Consider the following 17,322-nt stretch of genomic DNA (forward strand, 5'->3'; position numbering starts at 1 on the left):
GGGGTGTCTTATTTTCGGGGAATGTCTTATATTTCAAGCATGCTTGAAATATAAGGGATGTCTTATTTTCGGGGGATGTCTTAATTTAGGGGAAAGATGTATGTATGTATTTGTATGTCTACAATTCAATGTCATGACTGTACAGTGTCTTGTATTTCCTATGTATATTTGTTCCCCATTATTTGTTTTGTACTATGTACAGCACTACGGAAGATGTTGGCGCTATATAAATAAAAAATAATAATAATAGATACAATTGTTTATCTCATCAGTGTTTTTTAACCTTAGGATGTCCTTTAAATGACTGTTTTCTTTGAAAATATAAATTCTGAGATACAGCGTAATAATCCTGGAGCCTCTTCCTCCTCTGCCAATTCCAAAACGAGCGAATTTGGGGAATTTTACCGTTATATTGTCTGAGTGAGTGGTCATTCCTACAGGTCTCTGCTGAGCAGCATATTACAATTGCACAATTTGCTGGCATGACGAGCCTGGGAGGATCTGCATTTTATAAATTCAGCAGTAAATGTGCTGAGACACATCATATTTGGGCCTTAAGTCAATTAAGTTCATATTAAAGTTTCATAACAGCTTGTTAGCTGCAAGCGGACAACGAGAGGGATGGCTCTCTTCCTACTGGGTGAGTGCTCTGTGCTCAGGTCACGCTGATCCACTTCTCTAACCTTCTCCTCTTCTTACCATACAATATTTACAAACATTTTTGACACATTGCAAGCAATTGCCTACTGAATTGATATACTGTATTATGATATAAGGATGGCAATGCTTAGGAAAACTCATGTAGAAGCATGTGATCAGTTTGATCAGCTGATAGATTTGTGATGGTCTGAGTTAAAACCAGGAAGGCTTCATAGCAAATCAGAGCCTTACAAATCTATCAGCTGATCAAACTGATCACATGCTTCTCCGTGAGTTCTCCTAAGCATTGCCATCCCTATTAGGATGCTGATGATTTTGGTGAAATGTTCTATTTTACACCCCCAAACTAAAATCTTAGTATGTTTGCATTGGGGAAGAAAACATAATGTGTGTTAGGCCGGGACCCACTGGGAGTGATTTTGCAGCACTCGCCGTTTGCCGGCATTCTGCGAAGCGCTACACCAGTGGAACCCTATGGGAGAGTGGTCCTACTCACAGCCCTACATGCAGATCGCAAATCCTTATTTGCAGTATTTTGGGAGTTATCCTGGAGCAATTACATCTATGGCTGATGAGCCAAATCGCTATCGTTCCGTGGTGAAAACGTGGCAGATTTTGAAAATCGCAGGCCCTGTAAGATTTCCTGTAAAGTGCTTGTAGTGGGTCCCTAGCCTTAAAGGATAACAGAGGTGAACGAGTATGCACGACGGTACAATGGTGTCATTGTGCGCATGCACAGAGCGATCCTGTCTGCAGACATCTGCGCACTACAGACCAACCCCGGGCAACCAGGACTGAGCTGCGGTGGCGATTTAGGGTAGCAAAGGAGGGGGGCGGAGGAGAACAGGGGAGCGGTGTGCATGAGGACTGCATCACCCCCATTTTTAATAACTCGTTCAGCTTTGGTATCCTTAAAAACACAAATGTAAAGTTGTATACTTACCTCATTAGTGGGAAGCCTCAGAATAATGTAGAGGCTTTCCAGATCCTTCTCCAGCCCACTGTCCTCTAAATATATTCACTAAGGTTCGCACATGCCCAATGATCTATATTTTACTTTTTTGTTTGCTTTGGGTTGACTTTAACATGTTGTATTAGCTTAGGCTGGTTATAAATGTCATACAGAAAGTCTTTTTTTTTTCTCTCGTTTCAGGGTTCATAGCTGGATTGGCAATTTCCGGTATGTGTTCTGTAATATACCTACACTGCAGATCCTAAGAATTCCACCTGTAGATCTCAGCCTCCTCTCTTGGCCCATTAATTGCCCTCATTTAGGACCTGTGTATACTGTAGCTCTCAAAAATCAGCTTCCAAAAAGTGCACTGGTTAAAGGGAACCTGAGCCGAGGCTCGGGTTCAAATAAGTACTTACCCTGAAGAGAGGAAAGCCTCAGGATCCTACTGAAGCTTCCTTCTCTTGTTGGCAGCCTCCATATCAGGGCTGCACAGCTTCCCTTCCTCATTAATGGCTGCGCTGTAGCCTCGCGAGCCCGCCCACTCATGCGCAGTAGCAAGGCTCCGGCTTATTGTGCATGCGTGGGTGGGCTCAGTCGGCTATTGCGCGGCCATGAATACGGAAGAGGAGCTGTGCGGCCCCGATCTGATTCCGGGGGGCCACGCTCAACAACGGGGGACATTAGAATAGAGAGGGAAGCCTCAATAGGATCCTGAGGCTTCCCTCTCTTTAGGTAAGAAGCTCGGGGGACACTTTAAGGGCTCTGCATCTGACACAGGAGTCCAGGGTCTGAATCTCAACTCTTCCTGTTCAGTAAGATGCACCTATTCAGTAAAGAGACCTTGGGCAAGACTCCCTAACACTGCTACTGCCTATAGAGCGCACCCTAGGGGCTGCAGCTCTGGCACACCAGGAGAAGAGCGCAATATAAATGTTCTGTCTTGTCTACTTTAAACTCCCCTGCCTGATTGTGAGTTTAGAGGAACATGATACTCTGCACTGTCAGGTTGAGAGGTCTCTTCATCAGCTGCCTGAGCTTGTTACTTGCGTCATCGATCTATGGCTGATTCGATTATAATGATCAAATCTGTCATATCAATGCAGCATCATGGCATGCGTGGATCAATCCGTTATGCTGAAAAGATCCTGTGCAAAAGGGGGCGGTCAGGTGTGCCGCAACAGCGGCATTCAACTTCCAGGCGACCGGCGGACCCGATGGACCCTTGGTCGGTCTTCCCCCGTGACACTCACCTGTCCACTGGCACGCTCCTCCTGACCATTGCACGGACCCATGGTTTAAAGAGAATCTGTACTGTAAAATTCTTACAATAAAAAGCATACCATTCTATTCATTATGTTCTCCTGGGCCCCTCTGTGCTGTTTCTGCCTCTCCCTGCTGCAATCCTGGCTTGTAATTGCCAGTTTTATGCAGTGTTTACAAACAAAAGACATAGCAAGTGATACGCTGAGAAGAGCTGAGTGTGTGAGTCATACAGAGTGTGCAGGGGGCCTAGAGAGGGTGTGTATAGCTTCTATCCAATCACAAGCAGCACAGCACATTCCAGCCTGACTGCCTCAGCCCGACAGAGCCGACAGAGGAGAGAAGATTAGATCATATAACAGAGATAATACAGCCACTGTGCAAATAGGAAAGGCTGCAGTAAGACAGAGCACATTAGAACAGCTATAGGAACATATAGGATAGTAGAAATAAGGCTCAAAATTTTGTTACAGAGTCTCTTTAAGAACACTGGGAAGCAGGAAATTTGCGCACCCACCAGCACCTAATGGACGATTTGAGTGCCCCATAGGCGCTAATGCAAATATAAGCTATTAGGCACCCAAAGCAGAAATTTCGGCGCACAATAAATATCGTTATCAAAATGATGACGTATTGAAATTTTTTATTGTTTTGAAAAGTAGAACGTTATAGTTTTTTTGACATTTTTAATGTGTTATATAATTACAAATTATTTATTTTTGAAAATATATATTTTTTGAAATGTATTGTAGTTAAGTTGTAGTAAAATATCGTTAATATATACCAATATTTTATTACAATAACATACACTATTTACATCGGTAGAGATTAACGATTTTTATTAATGGAAACGGTCGCCCATTTTTCCTCATGCCCCTTTTTCATGTAAGCAAACATTGCTCTGATGAATTTTGTAGTTAGCGGAAATCTATCTACTTCCGGTCAATCTTTCCTGCTGCTTTGTCCATTTCAGGTGAGTCGCTGAAGATCAGGCTGGTGGATGGACCTCACTCCTGCAGCGGGAAGCTGGAGGTTCACCATCATGAAGAATGGAGGTCTGTGTGTGGTCACAAGTGGCACGTCCTGAATACCAAGGTGGTGTGTAAAGAGCTGAATTGTGGATCTCCAGTCCGTGGCAAGCCGTGCAGACCCATGAAGGAAGAAAGTGGAAAAATCTGGCAGAAAGAGCCACGCTGCACGGGGAAAGAAGAAGCCCTCTCGGAATGCCTAACGAAGCCTATTAAGGAACGCCAATGTCCATACAAAGAAGATGCATGGGTGACCTGCAGAGGTGCAGAACGCTTTTTGACTATTTAGTTAGGCATAGGGACGTAGCAATAGACGCTGCAAGGGATGCAGCCACAGAGGGGCCCAGAAGCTACAGGCGACCCGGTGGGGGGAAAAGTTTATTTTCCCTGTCCTGAGATACTGGCAACTAAGGGCACACAGAGAAAAAGCTTTCTATTCTCTGCACAATTGTTCTAATGACTGCATCTGCTTAGCCACTGATAAGGAATCATACAAAGTTTTGCACACACATTTGTAGACAGTCCCTAGTCAGCGCACAGCAGGCTCTTGTGTCCAGTGCCCAGCCCCTAACCTCTCTACCCCTTCCCAACCAAGTGCTGGGTGTTGTAGTGATGGTGGAAGTGTCTGCAGAGCCAGTTCTACACCATCAGAGGACAGGATGAGTGTAATAAGTTGAAGCTGGGAGCACGCTCATCTGTCAGTTTTCTGTGAAGGGGGGGCGACGACTGGAGGAAGGGGCCCCGTCCTAAGTTTCGCAGGGGGCCCAGTGATTTCTAGTTACTCCCCTGGTTACGCCTCTTTTATACATAGACCCAAAGAAAGCTTATGTAGCAGTAATGGTGGCTACAAATCTGCCACTGGTCCTTATTAGAAATGGTCGTATGAGATGCTAATTATTCTGGCTTGCAGGCAGGGGTGTAACTACAAGGGAGCAGTCCCTGTGACCTCAGGGGGGGGCGGAGCTGTAAGGGGGCCCCAATTACTACTTCACTCGCTCCATCCTCCAGATCAGGAGTTTTTGTGGCCACACTTGTTATGGGTGTGAAGATCCTGATGTCCATGCTTGTTTTATGACCCTTGTATGATGGGCCCCCAGGCTGTGAGGGTCACCAGGGTTGGCAAGGGAAAGACTGTAAACATTGGGGGGGGGGGGGGGGCATCAAAGTTTTGCTGCGGGTCCCCTTTATTTGTAGTTACTCCTCTGCTTGCAGGCAAATTTAAAGCGGAATATAACCCTGCATCTCAACTTTGCTCTAAAACATTATTTACAGCATATTATATGCAACCAGCATTTTTTTTACTAGACCAGCATTGGAAGGGTTACACACAGAGCTTTAAAGTTCCGTGGATAGAAATGCAGACGCTTCCGAAGTTTAGATAGATACATTTAAGTAAACACAATGTAACAAGTGTGGAATGTGACACACACTCTCTGACTGTGCAGAAGCTGGAGGACAGCCAGAGAGTGTGTAACATTCACCACTTGTTACATTGTGTTTACTTAAATGTATCTATCTAAACTTCGGATTCATCTGCATTTCTATCCACGGAACTTTAAAGCTCTGTGTGTAACCCTTCCAATGCTGGTCTAGTAAAAAAAAATGCTGGTTGCATATAATATGCTGTAAATAATGTTTTAGAGCAAAGTTTAAATGCAGGGTTATATTCCGCTTTAATGTAAACACTATGTAGTTTAGAATTGGGCCAATCCAAATAATTAGGAAGTGCATTTAATTTGTCCAGTTTTACTGTAAGTTGCCTACAATTTCAATGAAGGTTTCCTGTAAGCCAGAATGATTAGCATCTCACGGATCATCTCCAGGCCTGTCAATGCTAGGGCTAACGTACATGAGCTGCTGGTTCTCACAACTTCAGCTTGACACCAGTTCATCGATGACCGAGCACCATCATTTTATACTCGATCTTATTCCGATTTGGGCAGAAATGGTTGGACTGCTGCCCCCTAGGGATGCAGGGACTAGGGGAAAATGTGTGCATGTAGATGGGGAATTGGCTAAGGGACAGAAGGCTAAGAATGCTGGAAAACCAATCATACTCAAAATGGGGAACTGTTAGCAGTGGTGTCCCTCAAGGATCAGTAATGAGTCAAGTTCTCTTATATTTAGTTATTAATGCCCTAATGGATAGAATACTCAGTAATGTTTCCATCTTTGCAGATGATTTACAAATATGTAGACACACAACAGGGCAGTGTCATACTACAATAGGCTCTTGCAGGGCCAGCTTAAGGGGCTCCGGAGCCCTGGGGAAAATTGAATAGGGGGCCCCCAACCCAACCCCCCCCCCCCCCCTTCTTTCCAGCGATTACCTCTGCTACCCAGGGCCCTTGCTAACAAACTGCAGCAGCAATTACCTCTTCCGGCGGACGGCACAGTCCAGGCACTCTTGCCATGTTGTCCTCCACCTCCCCTATGATCCGGCGTGCGTTATTTGTAAACATGCGCCGGGTCATAAAGGAGGTGGAGGACAACATGGCAAGAGTGCCCGGACTGTGCCGTCCGCTGGAAGAGGTGAGTAATTGCTGCTGCAGCTTGTTAGCAAGGGCCCCGGGGAGCAGAGCGAGCGGGGAAGCAGGCAGCATTTAGCAGGTCCGGCGGCGCTGGGCCTCTGCAGAGGTCGGGGGCCCTAGGGCAAATGCCCCCTTTGTCTTTATGGGAGCGCCAGCCCTGGGGTCTTGACAGCATTACCATGTGGGCAGGCTTATGGCAGATGAAATTTAATGTTGATAAAAGGTCATGAATACTGGTTGTTAATAATTTACACAACTGCATTCAATGCCAAGCAGCAGCTAAAACTCATAAGTTCTGAGACGTTTCTGGAGTATGGAATTCAGTTTTGGGAACTACACTACAGCAAGAACATTGAAGTTTTAGAACAGGAACAAAGACAGGCAACTAAAATAATCAAGGAGATTAACGCTCTCAACATGAAAAGTTAGTTAAACTGTGCTTATTTCACCTGGAAAAAAAAAGATGACTAAGAGGTGACCTGATTATCATGTAGACAAACTGTACATCCAAGGGCAATACAAAGGCTTGGCAAATTACTATTTTATCCCCAGTTTTCTATAAAGGAGAAGAGGTCATCATGAACTGTGTGTGGAGGAAAGGAGATTGTGCAACCTGTTTAGAAGGCAGTTCTTCACAGTAAGTGTGGATAAGATGTGGAATATCTTACCACAGGAAGTAGTTATGACAAATTATATATTTGTATTTAAATGGGATTCGGATGCTTTGCTTACTGTGAATGTGAAGGGCATCCACAGCTAGATTTGTTATGTTTGAGAAAATACCTTAAACCCTTGTAGTGGGGCCCAAATGGTAGAACTTGATAGATGCAATGTCTTTTCAACCGACATAACTATGTAGCCATTCATTAGCTTTGTACCCAGGGCCGGGCCGAGGCATAGGCTGGAGAGGCTCCAGCCTCAGGGCGCAGTGTAAGAGGGGGCGCAGAATTCATTCAGCTGTCATTCCTAATTGTGTATGAAGCAGAAAGAAATAAGAAAAGGAGATACATGGCAGTGACTGCAAGCCAGATAACTAGATATTAAGGTGTTGGGGAGGTTGTGGGCCCTGTGGTGCCTCTTAGTCTAATAGCAATCAGTGTGTGACGGCTGGGGTGGGAGGGATGGAGGGGCGCACTTTGGTGTCTCAGCCTTGGGTGCTGGAGGACCTTGTCCCGGCTCTGTTTGTACCACTCAATTGGCCTCAATTCTGGTAGCTATGTGAGGTAAATATTTTTTTTGTAGATCAAATACCTCATGAGGTATTTTCCTCTTTTTTAAGCAATACTGAAAGATTTTTCTCCATTTCCAAACATGAGGTAAAACATGAGGTAAATGCATAAAGTGAGGTAAAACATGAGGTATTTCAACGATAAGCATGCTGTAAATAAATAATAGTAGTCTTTAATTGTATTTATATAGTATATTTATAGGCATCCCTTATAAAAAAAAATCCAGTATTTGGAGTTTTATTTCTATAATTCTTTTCTATTACACAGCCTGAATAGGAACTCCACTAAAACAGCAAAATGAACTCCACTAAAAACTGCAAAATGCATATAAATTGACTTTACCTCCAGGTACAGGCAGGTCTTAAAGTGACTCTGTAACAAAAATTACAACGTTTTTTCTACCATCCTACAAGTTCCTAAACGTATTCTAATGTGTTCTGGCTCACTGCAGCACTTTGTACTATCACGGTCTCTGTAATAAATCAATGTATCTTTCCCCTGTCAGACTTGTCGGCCTGTGTCTGGAAGGCTGCCAACTCTTCAGTGCTGGTCTGTTCCTCTATGCACACTCTAGTGTGTGTTTTATTTACATAAGCCAGCAGCTTCTCTGCTATCTTATCAGTGATAGAAGAGAGCTGGATAAAAATCCTCCTCTGTTAGGCTGTGAAAGTAGCTGGCTGACACATACTGAGGAATTACAAACACAGGCACAGGCAGAGCTGTCTGCAGGAAGCCTGTAATGTTCAGTGCACGAGAGAAGCAGGGGACAGAAGGTAAACACATATATGATCTTTTGAGATTCAAAAGGAAAGCTGTATACAGCCTGCTTGTGTATGGATGTATTTTCTATGTGTGGACATATTGTACATCAATCTACTTCCTGTTTTGGTGGCCATTTTGTTTGTTTATAAACAAACTTTTTAAAACTGTTTTTGACTACTTTTAATGCGGCGGGGAGCGGCGAAATTGTGACAGAGGGTAATAGGAGATGTCCCCTAACACACTGGTATGTTTACTTTTGTGCGATTTTAACAATACAGATTCTCTTTAAACTGACCAGTAAATGATGTGCTAACTTGCACCCTAATTTCCATGAGAATAGCTATTTTCGATAAAACTAATGCAAATTACCTCATGAATTACCTCATAATTTACCTCATGAGGTAAAATATGACTAAAATCTACCAGAATTGCTAAATGTCATTACCTCATGAGGTAAATTACCTCACATGAGGTAATTCATTTGATAACCCTACCAGAATTGAGGCCAATGTAGTATAAAACAAAGTGGGTGTCAATCTCTCCCAGTCACTCTTTTAATTTGTTAAACTGTTATAGTGATATGTTGAGATCAGCAGAATATCACTGGCAGAAGTTATCAAAATTATTTAAATATGCTGGAAATAATAACCTATGTATTTATACCTTAGCACTAACTATTTTTCAAACAGGACGTCTAATGTGTGTGTAGGGGGTTTTGCAGATGTTTACCGAACTTCCTGTGCCCCAACGTTTCCCTCCATTCTCCGGTAATCATCCAAGTTCTTTACTTCCTGGTCGGCGTAGTATGTCTGGGTTGGAGGGCACCAACCACGCTGACCACCGACCATGCTGAAAAATAGCACTAAGGTGTCTTTCAACCTCTTAGCAGCAAGCCGCTGCATTAAAATGTCATGCTGGAGCCTCTTAATGGCACCAGGACATTTTAATGTGTCGCTCACCGATGTCGCCGGGCACTCGCCACTCGCACCCATCGGGACTCGGAGATCTGTGATTGGTGAAGGGGAATAAATGTTCCCGAACTAATCCCAGTGCATGGAATGGATGGACATGACCCCATTCAGGAGCCATGTCCATTCATAGTAAACGAAGAAGTATAAGCTTAGTAAAATTAAATTTTTATTAATGACAGAATTCTGCTTGTCTCAGTGACTAGACGTAGTGTACACTTTAATTCAGAAGTGTCTATCTTGGCTTAGAACCGTTTCAGGTTAGATTGGTTGATGGGCCGGACAGATGCACTGGAAGGCTGGAGGTCTACCATGATGGCCAGTGGGGCAATGTGTGTGATGACCTCTGGGATGCCAAGGACGCCAACGTCACCTGTGCTCAGATTAAGTGTGGCAGCTCCCAGCCGGATAAAAGTAGCCGGAAACGGATTGGCCAATCCAATGGAAAAATTTGGCTGGATGATGTTGAGTGTAACGGGAATGAAGCATCTTTGGAGAAATGCCGACACCGTGTGTGGGGTTACCATGACTGCAGCCATGAGGAGGATGTCACTGTCTACTGCACAGGTATCTGTCCTTCTATCTATCTATCTATCTATCTATCTATCTATCTACTGTATCTTAGTACTGTCCAACTCCAGTCCTCGAGGGCTGAGGTCCTCACACATTTTTGGTACAGCTCAAATGAATTGATGGGACTGAATCAGAAAAAAGGTGTGGTCCATCAAGCAGAGCACATGTCTCCATTTCTCAGTCCATCCCGAACATGGATATTGCCCTCGACCTCGAGGACTGGAATTGGACAGTACTGATATTAATGCCTATGATCTATCTAAAGCTGGCCTTACATCTAGCGACTTGGCGGCTGATTGACCATCCGATTCGATAATTATTGTAGAATCAGATCAAAATCTGTGTTGCCACAAGCATGCCCGATCTACAGTTTGAGTGTTAAGCGCGGGCTGAAAATCTTGGGCCGACGTGGTCAATTGGGTTTGCAGCGATAAGGGCGTGCGATAATCGCAAATGACAAACGTGATGGAAACCCTAGCCAAATGTTTTATGTGCCCCCCCCCTCCCATTGCCTATGCACTTATACTTTACCTCTCACGCCATCCCCCGAGGGTCTGCCCTGTATTTCCGCATTCAGGTCCCACATGACTACCAGCATATAGTGCGTGGGGCACACGTGGGATGCCACACATGCGCCACATGTTCTATAACTTTCAGGCCAACTTTCTTAAGCCTTTTTTTCCTTGTACAGCACCCCCTCCCATTCCATGTGTAACAACCATGCCCAGCAGCCTCCCTCCCATTCCATGTGCAGCCCCTCCTCTATGTGTAACATCCATGTACGGTACCCCCTCCCATTCCATGTGTAACAACCATGCCCAACATCCATGTACGGTACCCCCTCCCATTCCATGCACAGCATCCTCGGCTCTTCCATGTATAACATCCATGTGCAGCCCCCTCTTCCATGTGTAACATCCATGTACAGCAGCCCCTCCCATTCCATGTGCAGCCCCCTCTTCCATGTGTAACATCCATGTACAGGAGTCCCCTCCCATTCCATGTGCAGCCCCCTCTTCCATGTGTATCATCCATGTACAGCAGCCCCTCCCATTCCATGCACAGCATCCTCGGCTCTTCCATGTATAACATCCATGTGCAGCCCCCTCTTCCATGTGTAACATCCATGTACAGGAGTCCCCTCTCATTCCATGTGCAGCCCCCTCTTCCATGTGTAACATCCATGTACAGGAGTCCCCTCCCATTCCATGTGCAGCCCCCTCTTCCATGTGTATCATCCATGTACAACAACCCCCTCCCATTCCATGTGCAGCCCCCTCTTCCATGTGTAACATCCATGTACAGGAGTCCCCTCCCATTCCATGTGCAGCCCCCTCTTCCATGTGTATCATCCATGTACAGCAGCCCCTCCCATTCCATGCACAGCATCCTCGGCTCTTCCATGTATAACATCCATGTGCAGCCCCCTCTTCCCTGTGTAACATCCATGTACAGGAGTCCCCTCCCATTCCATGTGCAGCCCCCTCTTCCATGTGTAACATCCATGTACAGGAGTCCCCTCCCATTCCATGTGCAGCCCCCTCTTATATGTGTATCATCCATGTACAGGAGTCCCCTCCCATTCCATGTGCAGCCCCCTCTTCCATGTGTAACATCCATGTACAGCAGCCCCCTCCCATTCCATGTGCAGCCCCCTCTTCCATGTGTATCATCCATGTACAACAACCCCCTCCCATTCCATGTGCAGCCCGCTCTTCAATGTGTGACATGCATGTACAGCAGCACCCTCACATTCAATGTACAGCCCCCTCTTCCATGAATAACATTCATGTACAGCAGCGCCCCTCCCATTCCACATGCAGCCCTCTCTTCCATGTCTAACATCCATGTACAGCAGCCCCTCCCATTCCATGTGCAGCCCCTCTTCCATGTGTGACATGCATGTGCAGCCCCCTCCCATTCCATGTGCAGCTGCCTCGTCCATGTGTAACATCCATGTATAGCAGCCCCTGCCCATTCCATGTGCAGCCCCCTTCCATGTCTAACATCCATGTACAGCAGCCCCTCTTTTTTATGTATAAACCCTTCTCCAGTATGGAGCAACCAGGGCCGGCCCTAGACTTTTTGCCGCCTGAGGCAAACTTAGAAAAAATCGCCGCCCCCTCCTCAAGCCATGGGTGGGGGGCCGCCGAGCTGGAGGGGGTAGCGGGCAGGAAGGGGGTATTGGGCAAAGCGGCAGGGAGGGGGTTCGGACCCCCCCCCTCCCTCGCCTGGGTCCCCCGACCTGCGCTCCTCCTCAAGCTTTAAAAAGTTAAGTAGCAGCCACTACTAGTAAGAGGCAACGGGCGAGGATCACTTACCTCTTCCGCGTTCCAGCGTGCATTCCACTGTCGTCACTTCCTGCAACGCCGCCCACTGTATTGTAAGTGGACGGCATTGCAGGAAGTGACGACAGTGGAACGCGGAAGAGGTGAGTGATCCCCGCCCGTTGCCTCTTACTAGTAGCGACTGCTACTTAACTTTTTAAAGCTGGAGGGGGAGCGCAGAACGGGGGACCCAGGCGAGGGGGGGCTCTGATCCCCCTCCCCGCTGCTTTGCTCTATACCCCCTTCCTGCCCTCTACCCCCTCCAGCTCGGCGCCCCCCCTCCCACACCAACGGACAGGCAGGTGCCGTCCCCCCAGAAGTGCCGCCTGAGGCATTTGATTCACCCCGCCTCATGGGTGGACCGCCCCTGGAGGCAACAAGCTACCTCTCCATCTCACCCCTCTATATCTTCTGGTGGATCTTCAGTGAGGTTATAATAGATCATTTGTATAATAGAACCTGTATTGCCCCTGGGTCAAAACATCATTTAACTACTGTTTTTTTTTTACATAGGTACAGGATCTTTTCAAAAAATTAGCATATTGTGATAAAGTTCGTTATTTTCTGTAATGTACTGATAAACATTAGACTTTCATATATTTTAGATTCATTACACACAACTGAAGTAGTTCAAAGCCTTTTATTGTTTTAATATTGATGATTTTGGCATACAGCTCATGAAAACCTAAAATTCCTATCTCAAAAAATTAGCATATCACGAAAAGGTTCTCTAAACGAGCTATTAACCTAATCATCTGAATCAACGAATTAACTCTAAACACCTACAAAAGATTCCCGAGGCTTTTAAAACTCCCAGCCTGGTTCATTACTCAAAACCGCAATCATGGGTAAGACTGCCGACCTGACTGCCGTCCAGAGGCCATCATTGACACCCTCAAGCAAGAGGGTAAGACACAGAAAGAAATTTCTGAACGAATAAGCTGTTCCCAGAGTGCTGTATCAAGGCACCTCAGTGGGAAGTCTGTGGGAAGGAAAAAGTGTGGCAGAAAATGCTGCACAACGAGAAGAGGTGAACGGATCCTGAGGAAGATTGTGGAGAAGGACAGATTCCAGACCTTGGGGGACCTGTGGAAGCAGTGGACTGAGTGTGGAGTAGAAACACCCAGAGCCACCGTGTACAGGTGTGTGCAGGAAATGGGCTACAGGTGCCACATTTCCCAGGTCAAGCCACTTTTGAACCAGAAACAGCGGCAGAAGCGCCCAACCTGGGCTACAGAGAAGCAGCACTGGACTGATGCTCAGTGGTCCAAAATACTGTTTTCAGATGAAAGCAACATTTGCACGTCATTCGGAAATCAAGGTGCCAGAGTCTGGAGGAAGACTGGGGAGAGGGAAATGCCAAAATGCCTGAAGTCCAGTGTCAAGTACAGGTCAGGCGCTTCTGCAGCTGTTTCTGGTTCAAAAGTGGCTTTATCTGGGGAATGCTGCACCTGTAGCCCATTTCCTGTACATGCCTGTACACTGTGTCTCTGGATGTTTCTACTCCAGACTCAGTCCACTGCTTCCACAGGTCCCCCAAGGTCTGGAATCGGTCCATCTCCACAATCTTCCTCAGAGTCCGGTCACCTCTTCTCTCCTCTCCTCTAGTGCAGCGTTTTCTGCCACACCTTTTCCTTCCCACAGACTTCCCACTGAGGTGCCTTGATACAGCACTCTGGGAACAGCCTATTCGTTCAGAAATTTCTTTCTGTGTCTTACCCTCTTGCTTGAGGGTGTCAATGATGGCCTTCTGGACAGCAGTCAGGTCGGCAGTCTTACCCATGATTGCGGTTTTGAGTAATGAACCAGGCTGGGAGTTTTTAAAAGCCTCAGGTATTTTTTGCAGGTGTTTAGAGTTAATTCATTGATTCAGATGATTAGGTTAATAGCTCGTTTAGAGAACCTTTTCATGATATGCTAATTTTTTGAGATAGGAATTTTGGGTTTTCATGAGCTGTATGCCCAAATCATCAATATTAAAACAATAAAAGGCTTTGAACTACTTCAGTTGTGTGTAATGAATCTAAATATGAAAGTCTAATGTTTATCAGTACATTACAGAAAATAACGAACTTTATCACAATATGCTAATTTTTTGAAAAGATCCTGTAGTTATGAGTGTTTTTGCTATGCAGAGAATAAGGGCTGATTATTATCAAATATTTTTATTGTTACAGGTAAAGCCTGATGAAAACCTGCTCAACATGTTATACCTTCTTCCATGTAATTGTCAGGCTCAGGCTGTGTACTGATGGTTTTGTCTTATAGCAGCAAATATAAGAGTTCCCTCAGCTCAATTATGTCTTCATGAAAGTAACGACCACTGTTTCTTCCTGCTGTCTCTCCTACCACTGCCTTCTCATAGTAACGCACAGCAAAGCCCAAATCCCGGAAGATTTTCATGCAGTTTGAGATAATGCTGAAAAGGGTAGGACCACATTTGAGTTTTATTGCTGCCTGTGTCCCCATCTGGCAGAGTCTCCCTCCTACCCTGGCAGGAAGCGATTACAACATTCCGCAGAGCTGTGCCTGACAGGACTAAAGATGTCCCCGCCTGTGATCATTTAAGGAACACTGACTGAATAATCTATAAATCAATATTGCAAAACAAATAAAAAAATAAGCAATTTTATGAATTACGTTATTTTTACTACAACTCCTCTTAAAATCTCTGTAATGTCTCAGAAAGAAATGTTATTTTGTACCAACATGCACTCAAGAGCCAATTTTTTTCACTAGTTTTTGTTCAGAAAAAAATCATTTGTCAAATGTCACTTTATTTTTTAATTTTTTTTGGTCCTTTCAAAGTTATCAGCTGCAAACATTTTATATTCTCTAGACTCTCTTGCTGTTTAGTTACCAGTATGTACATTATTGGCTCCTTTGAGCAGAAGGTATCTATGGTTCATATCCAGTGGCAGCTCTAGCTTAATTTTTTTTTTTTGGGGGGGGGGGGCACAAAGGGGACACAATGATGGCTGGTGGGGCCCATTTTGGTGATCAAATTCAATGTTTGTATGGCGAGCTTTAGATATTTTTTGCCTAACTCAGGAGATAAAATTCAGGCTAACTAGTTCAGCAATGACAGGAACCAAATGTAAACATCACAAACATAACTCACAGGCTTTTGCGCAGAGCAGATTGTCCAAATGATGGTGCTATTATTGAAGAAACATTGCCTACAGATGTACTTGGCTAGTTTGCTGACATGCTCTAATCCTTACTTAATAGCAAGCTGCTCCTGTGCGGACAGATCGAAGACAAATCATTCCAGCCTCCAGCCTGTGTCGCACAACTCTACAAGTAAGGGGAGGGGGAAGAGACAGGAGGGAGAGAAACACTGTGCGTGTAATTACTTATTAGCTAAGCATTGCTGGAAACTAGAGCTTGTATTTTACAGACACGAAGTTACAAGCTCTAGTTTATTGGCTAATTTAAAAGAAAAATTGTAAGCTTTCAGCTAGTAAGCCTTCTTCAGACTCTATTCCCGTTGAATGACAATGTTAGAACATACAATCAGAAGGAGGTAGAGAGATTTGTTTTTTGCACATACAAGTGTCACCCAGATAAATGAATTACAAGGGATCTTGCAAGGACTGTGAGGTATTTATGGCAAACAGATAAGACCCTTGGTTTATTTAATGCCTACATAGACTTATGCTGACATGGAGAGATTTTTACAGACCATATCCTGTTCAGTGTACACTGCTGGAGCCTGGAAACAGGTAACTGTAAGTTACTGAGCAGGGTGGCACTCAGAGGAGCACACTGATTCTAAGGTGGGCCAGTGCCCCAGCGTGCCCAGTATAGCGCCGCCACTGTTCATCTCTGCCACATGTCCAAAAGGCCCTTTTAAATCAAGCATGCATCCATCCATTTTTTGTCATTTAATGTTTAATTAAAATATATATATTTTTTGCCTTTTCAATTTGCAGCGAGAAAATAATGTAAAAATCACAGTATGCTTAAAAGCAATTCATTTGCTGTCATGGCAACAGTACTCTCTTTGGAGTACAGACTGTTCAGAAATGTCTGTTTTGTAAATCCCTGTCTTTGTAAAGGGCAAAGAAAGATTTTTGTAATTTTTTTTTTTTTTTTTAAGGCGGAAGGGGAAAAAGTATTTAAAAAATGAAGAATTGTTATAACTTTAGGAAGACTTTTATTTAACCTGTTATGGAATAGTCCTGAAATATGCTGCATGTGTCGCTATGTGTCAATTACCTGCGATCAGCACAGGAGCGTTCTTGGGGAAGGAAGGATGATGCAAGTTGATGCAAGTATCTCCCATACGCGTATAAGGCGATGATCCAGAAATAGGGTTATGCGTGCATCATGCGCTATACATAGTAACACAAGCAGTGGATGGAGCGAGATTTCAGCTGGGGCAGCGATCTCAGAGAAGCAGCACTTATAGACAGTCACACAGCAATGCTCTGCTCAAACTAAGTTTAGACAAATCAGTTGCCAGAAGTGGACATTGCAACTGTTTGGTTATATAATCGTTCACAAACAGAAGCAATCCAAACAAACAAAAACATGTATATTGTAGATAACTGTGCAGCCTTTGCTATCAGGGGCATAAAGAGATGATTTGCATATTTAGGAGTGATGCATCCTGGGAAACCTCAGCTGCTCCTTAAAAGCTGACAATTCGGAAATTCTGTTTTAACTACCATAGTTGACCACTGAAGAGTTTTCCCCCTTGAGGACCAGAGCTATTTTCACCTTTCATTGCTCCCTTCCATTCATTCGCCAATAACTTTATCACTACTTATCAAACAAAATTATCTATATCTTGTTTCACCAATTAGGCTTTCTTTGGGTGGTACATTATGCTAAGAATTATTTTTTTTTAATGCATTTTAATGGAAAAAATAAGTTAAATTGAAAAAAGTTACTTTTTCTCAGATTTTAGCCATTATAGTTTTAAAATAATACAATACTTGAAACCTACATATTTTATTTGCCCATTTGTCCCAATTATTACACCATTTAAATGATATGGCAACAATATTTTATCTTGAAATGA

General features: G+C 44.4%; 1 protein-coding gene across 2 annotated transcripts; it reads left to right on the top strand.

Annotated features, from left to right (window-relative positions):
• Nucleotides 1-570: 570 nt before the first annotated feature.
• Nucleotides 571-14,925, top strand: LOC137560673 (CD5 antigen-like). Of its 2 annotated transcripts, XM_068271881.1 has the most exons (5): nucleotides 571-640; nucleotides 1,814-1,840; nucleotides 3,849-4,166; nucleotides 9,643-9,960; nucleotides 14,471-14,925. In XM_068271881.1, the coding sequence occupies exons 1-5, from the start codon at nucleotides 622-624 to the stop codon at nucleotides 14,479-14,481; spliced, it is 693 nt and encodes a 230-aa protein (XP_068127982.1). In that variant the 5' UTR covers nucleotides 571-621; the 3' UTR covers nucleotides 14,482-14,925. The 2 variants fall into 2 exon arrangements, with proteins under 2 accessions (XP_068127982.1, XP_068127983.1); XM_068271882.1 differs by lacking the exon at nucleotides 1,814-1,840 and having other exon boundaries at nucleotides 592-640.
• Nucleotides 14,926-17,322: the final 2,397 nt, after the last annotated feature.

Source organism: Hyperolius riggenbachi, chromosome 1 (assembly GCF_040937935.1).
Source record: "Hyperolius riggenbachi isolate aHypRig1 chromosome 1, aHypRig1.pri, whole genome shotgun sequence".
Taxonomy (NCBI): domain Eukaryota; kingdom Metazoa; phylum Chordata; class Amphibia; order Anura; family Hyperoliidae; genus Hyperolius; species Hyperolius riggenbachi.

Coding starts and splice junctions, on each gene's coding strand:
- LOC137560673 (XM_068271881.1), top strand. Junction 1,841..3,848: donor AGCTGGATTGGCAATTTCCG/GTATGTGTTCTG, acceptor TGTCCATTTCAG/GTGAGTCGCTGAAGATCAGG. Junction 4,167..9,642: donor TGCATGGGTGACCTGCAGAG/GTGCAGAACGCT, acceptor ATCTTGGCTTAG/AACCGTTTCAGGTTAGATTG.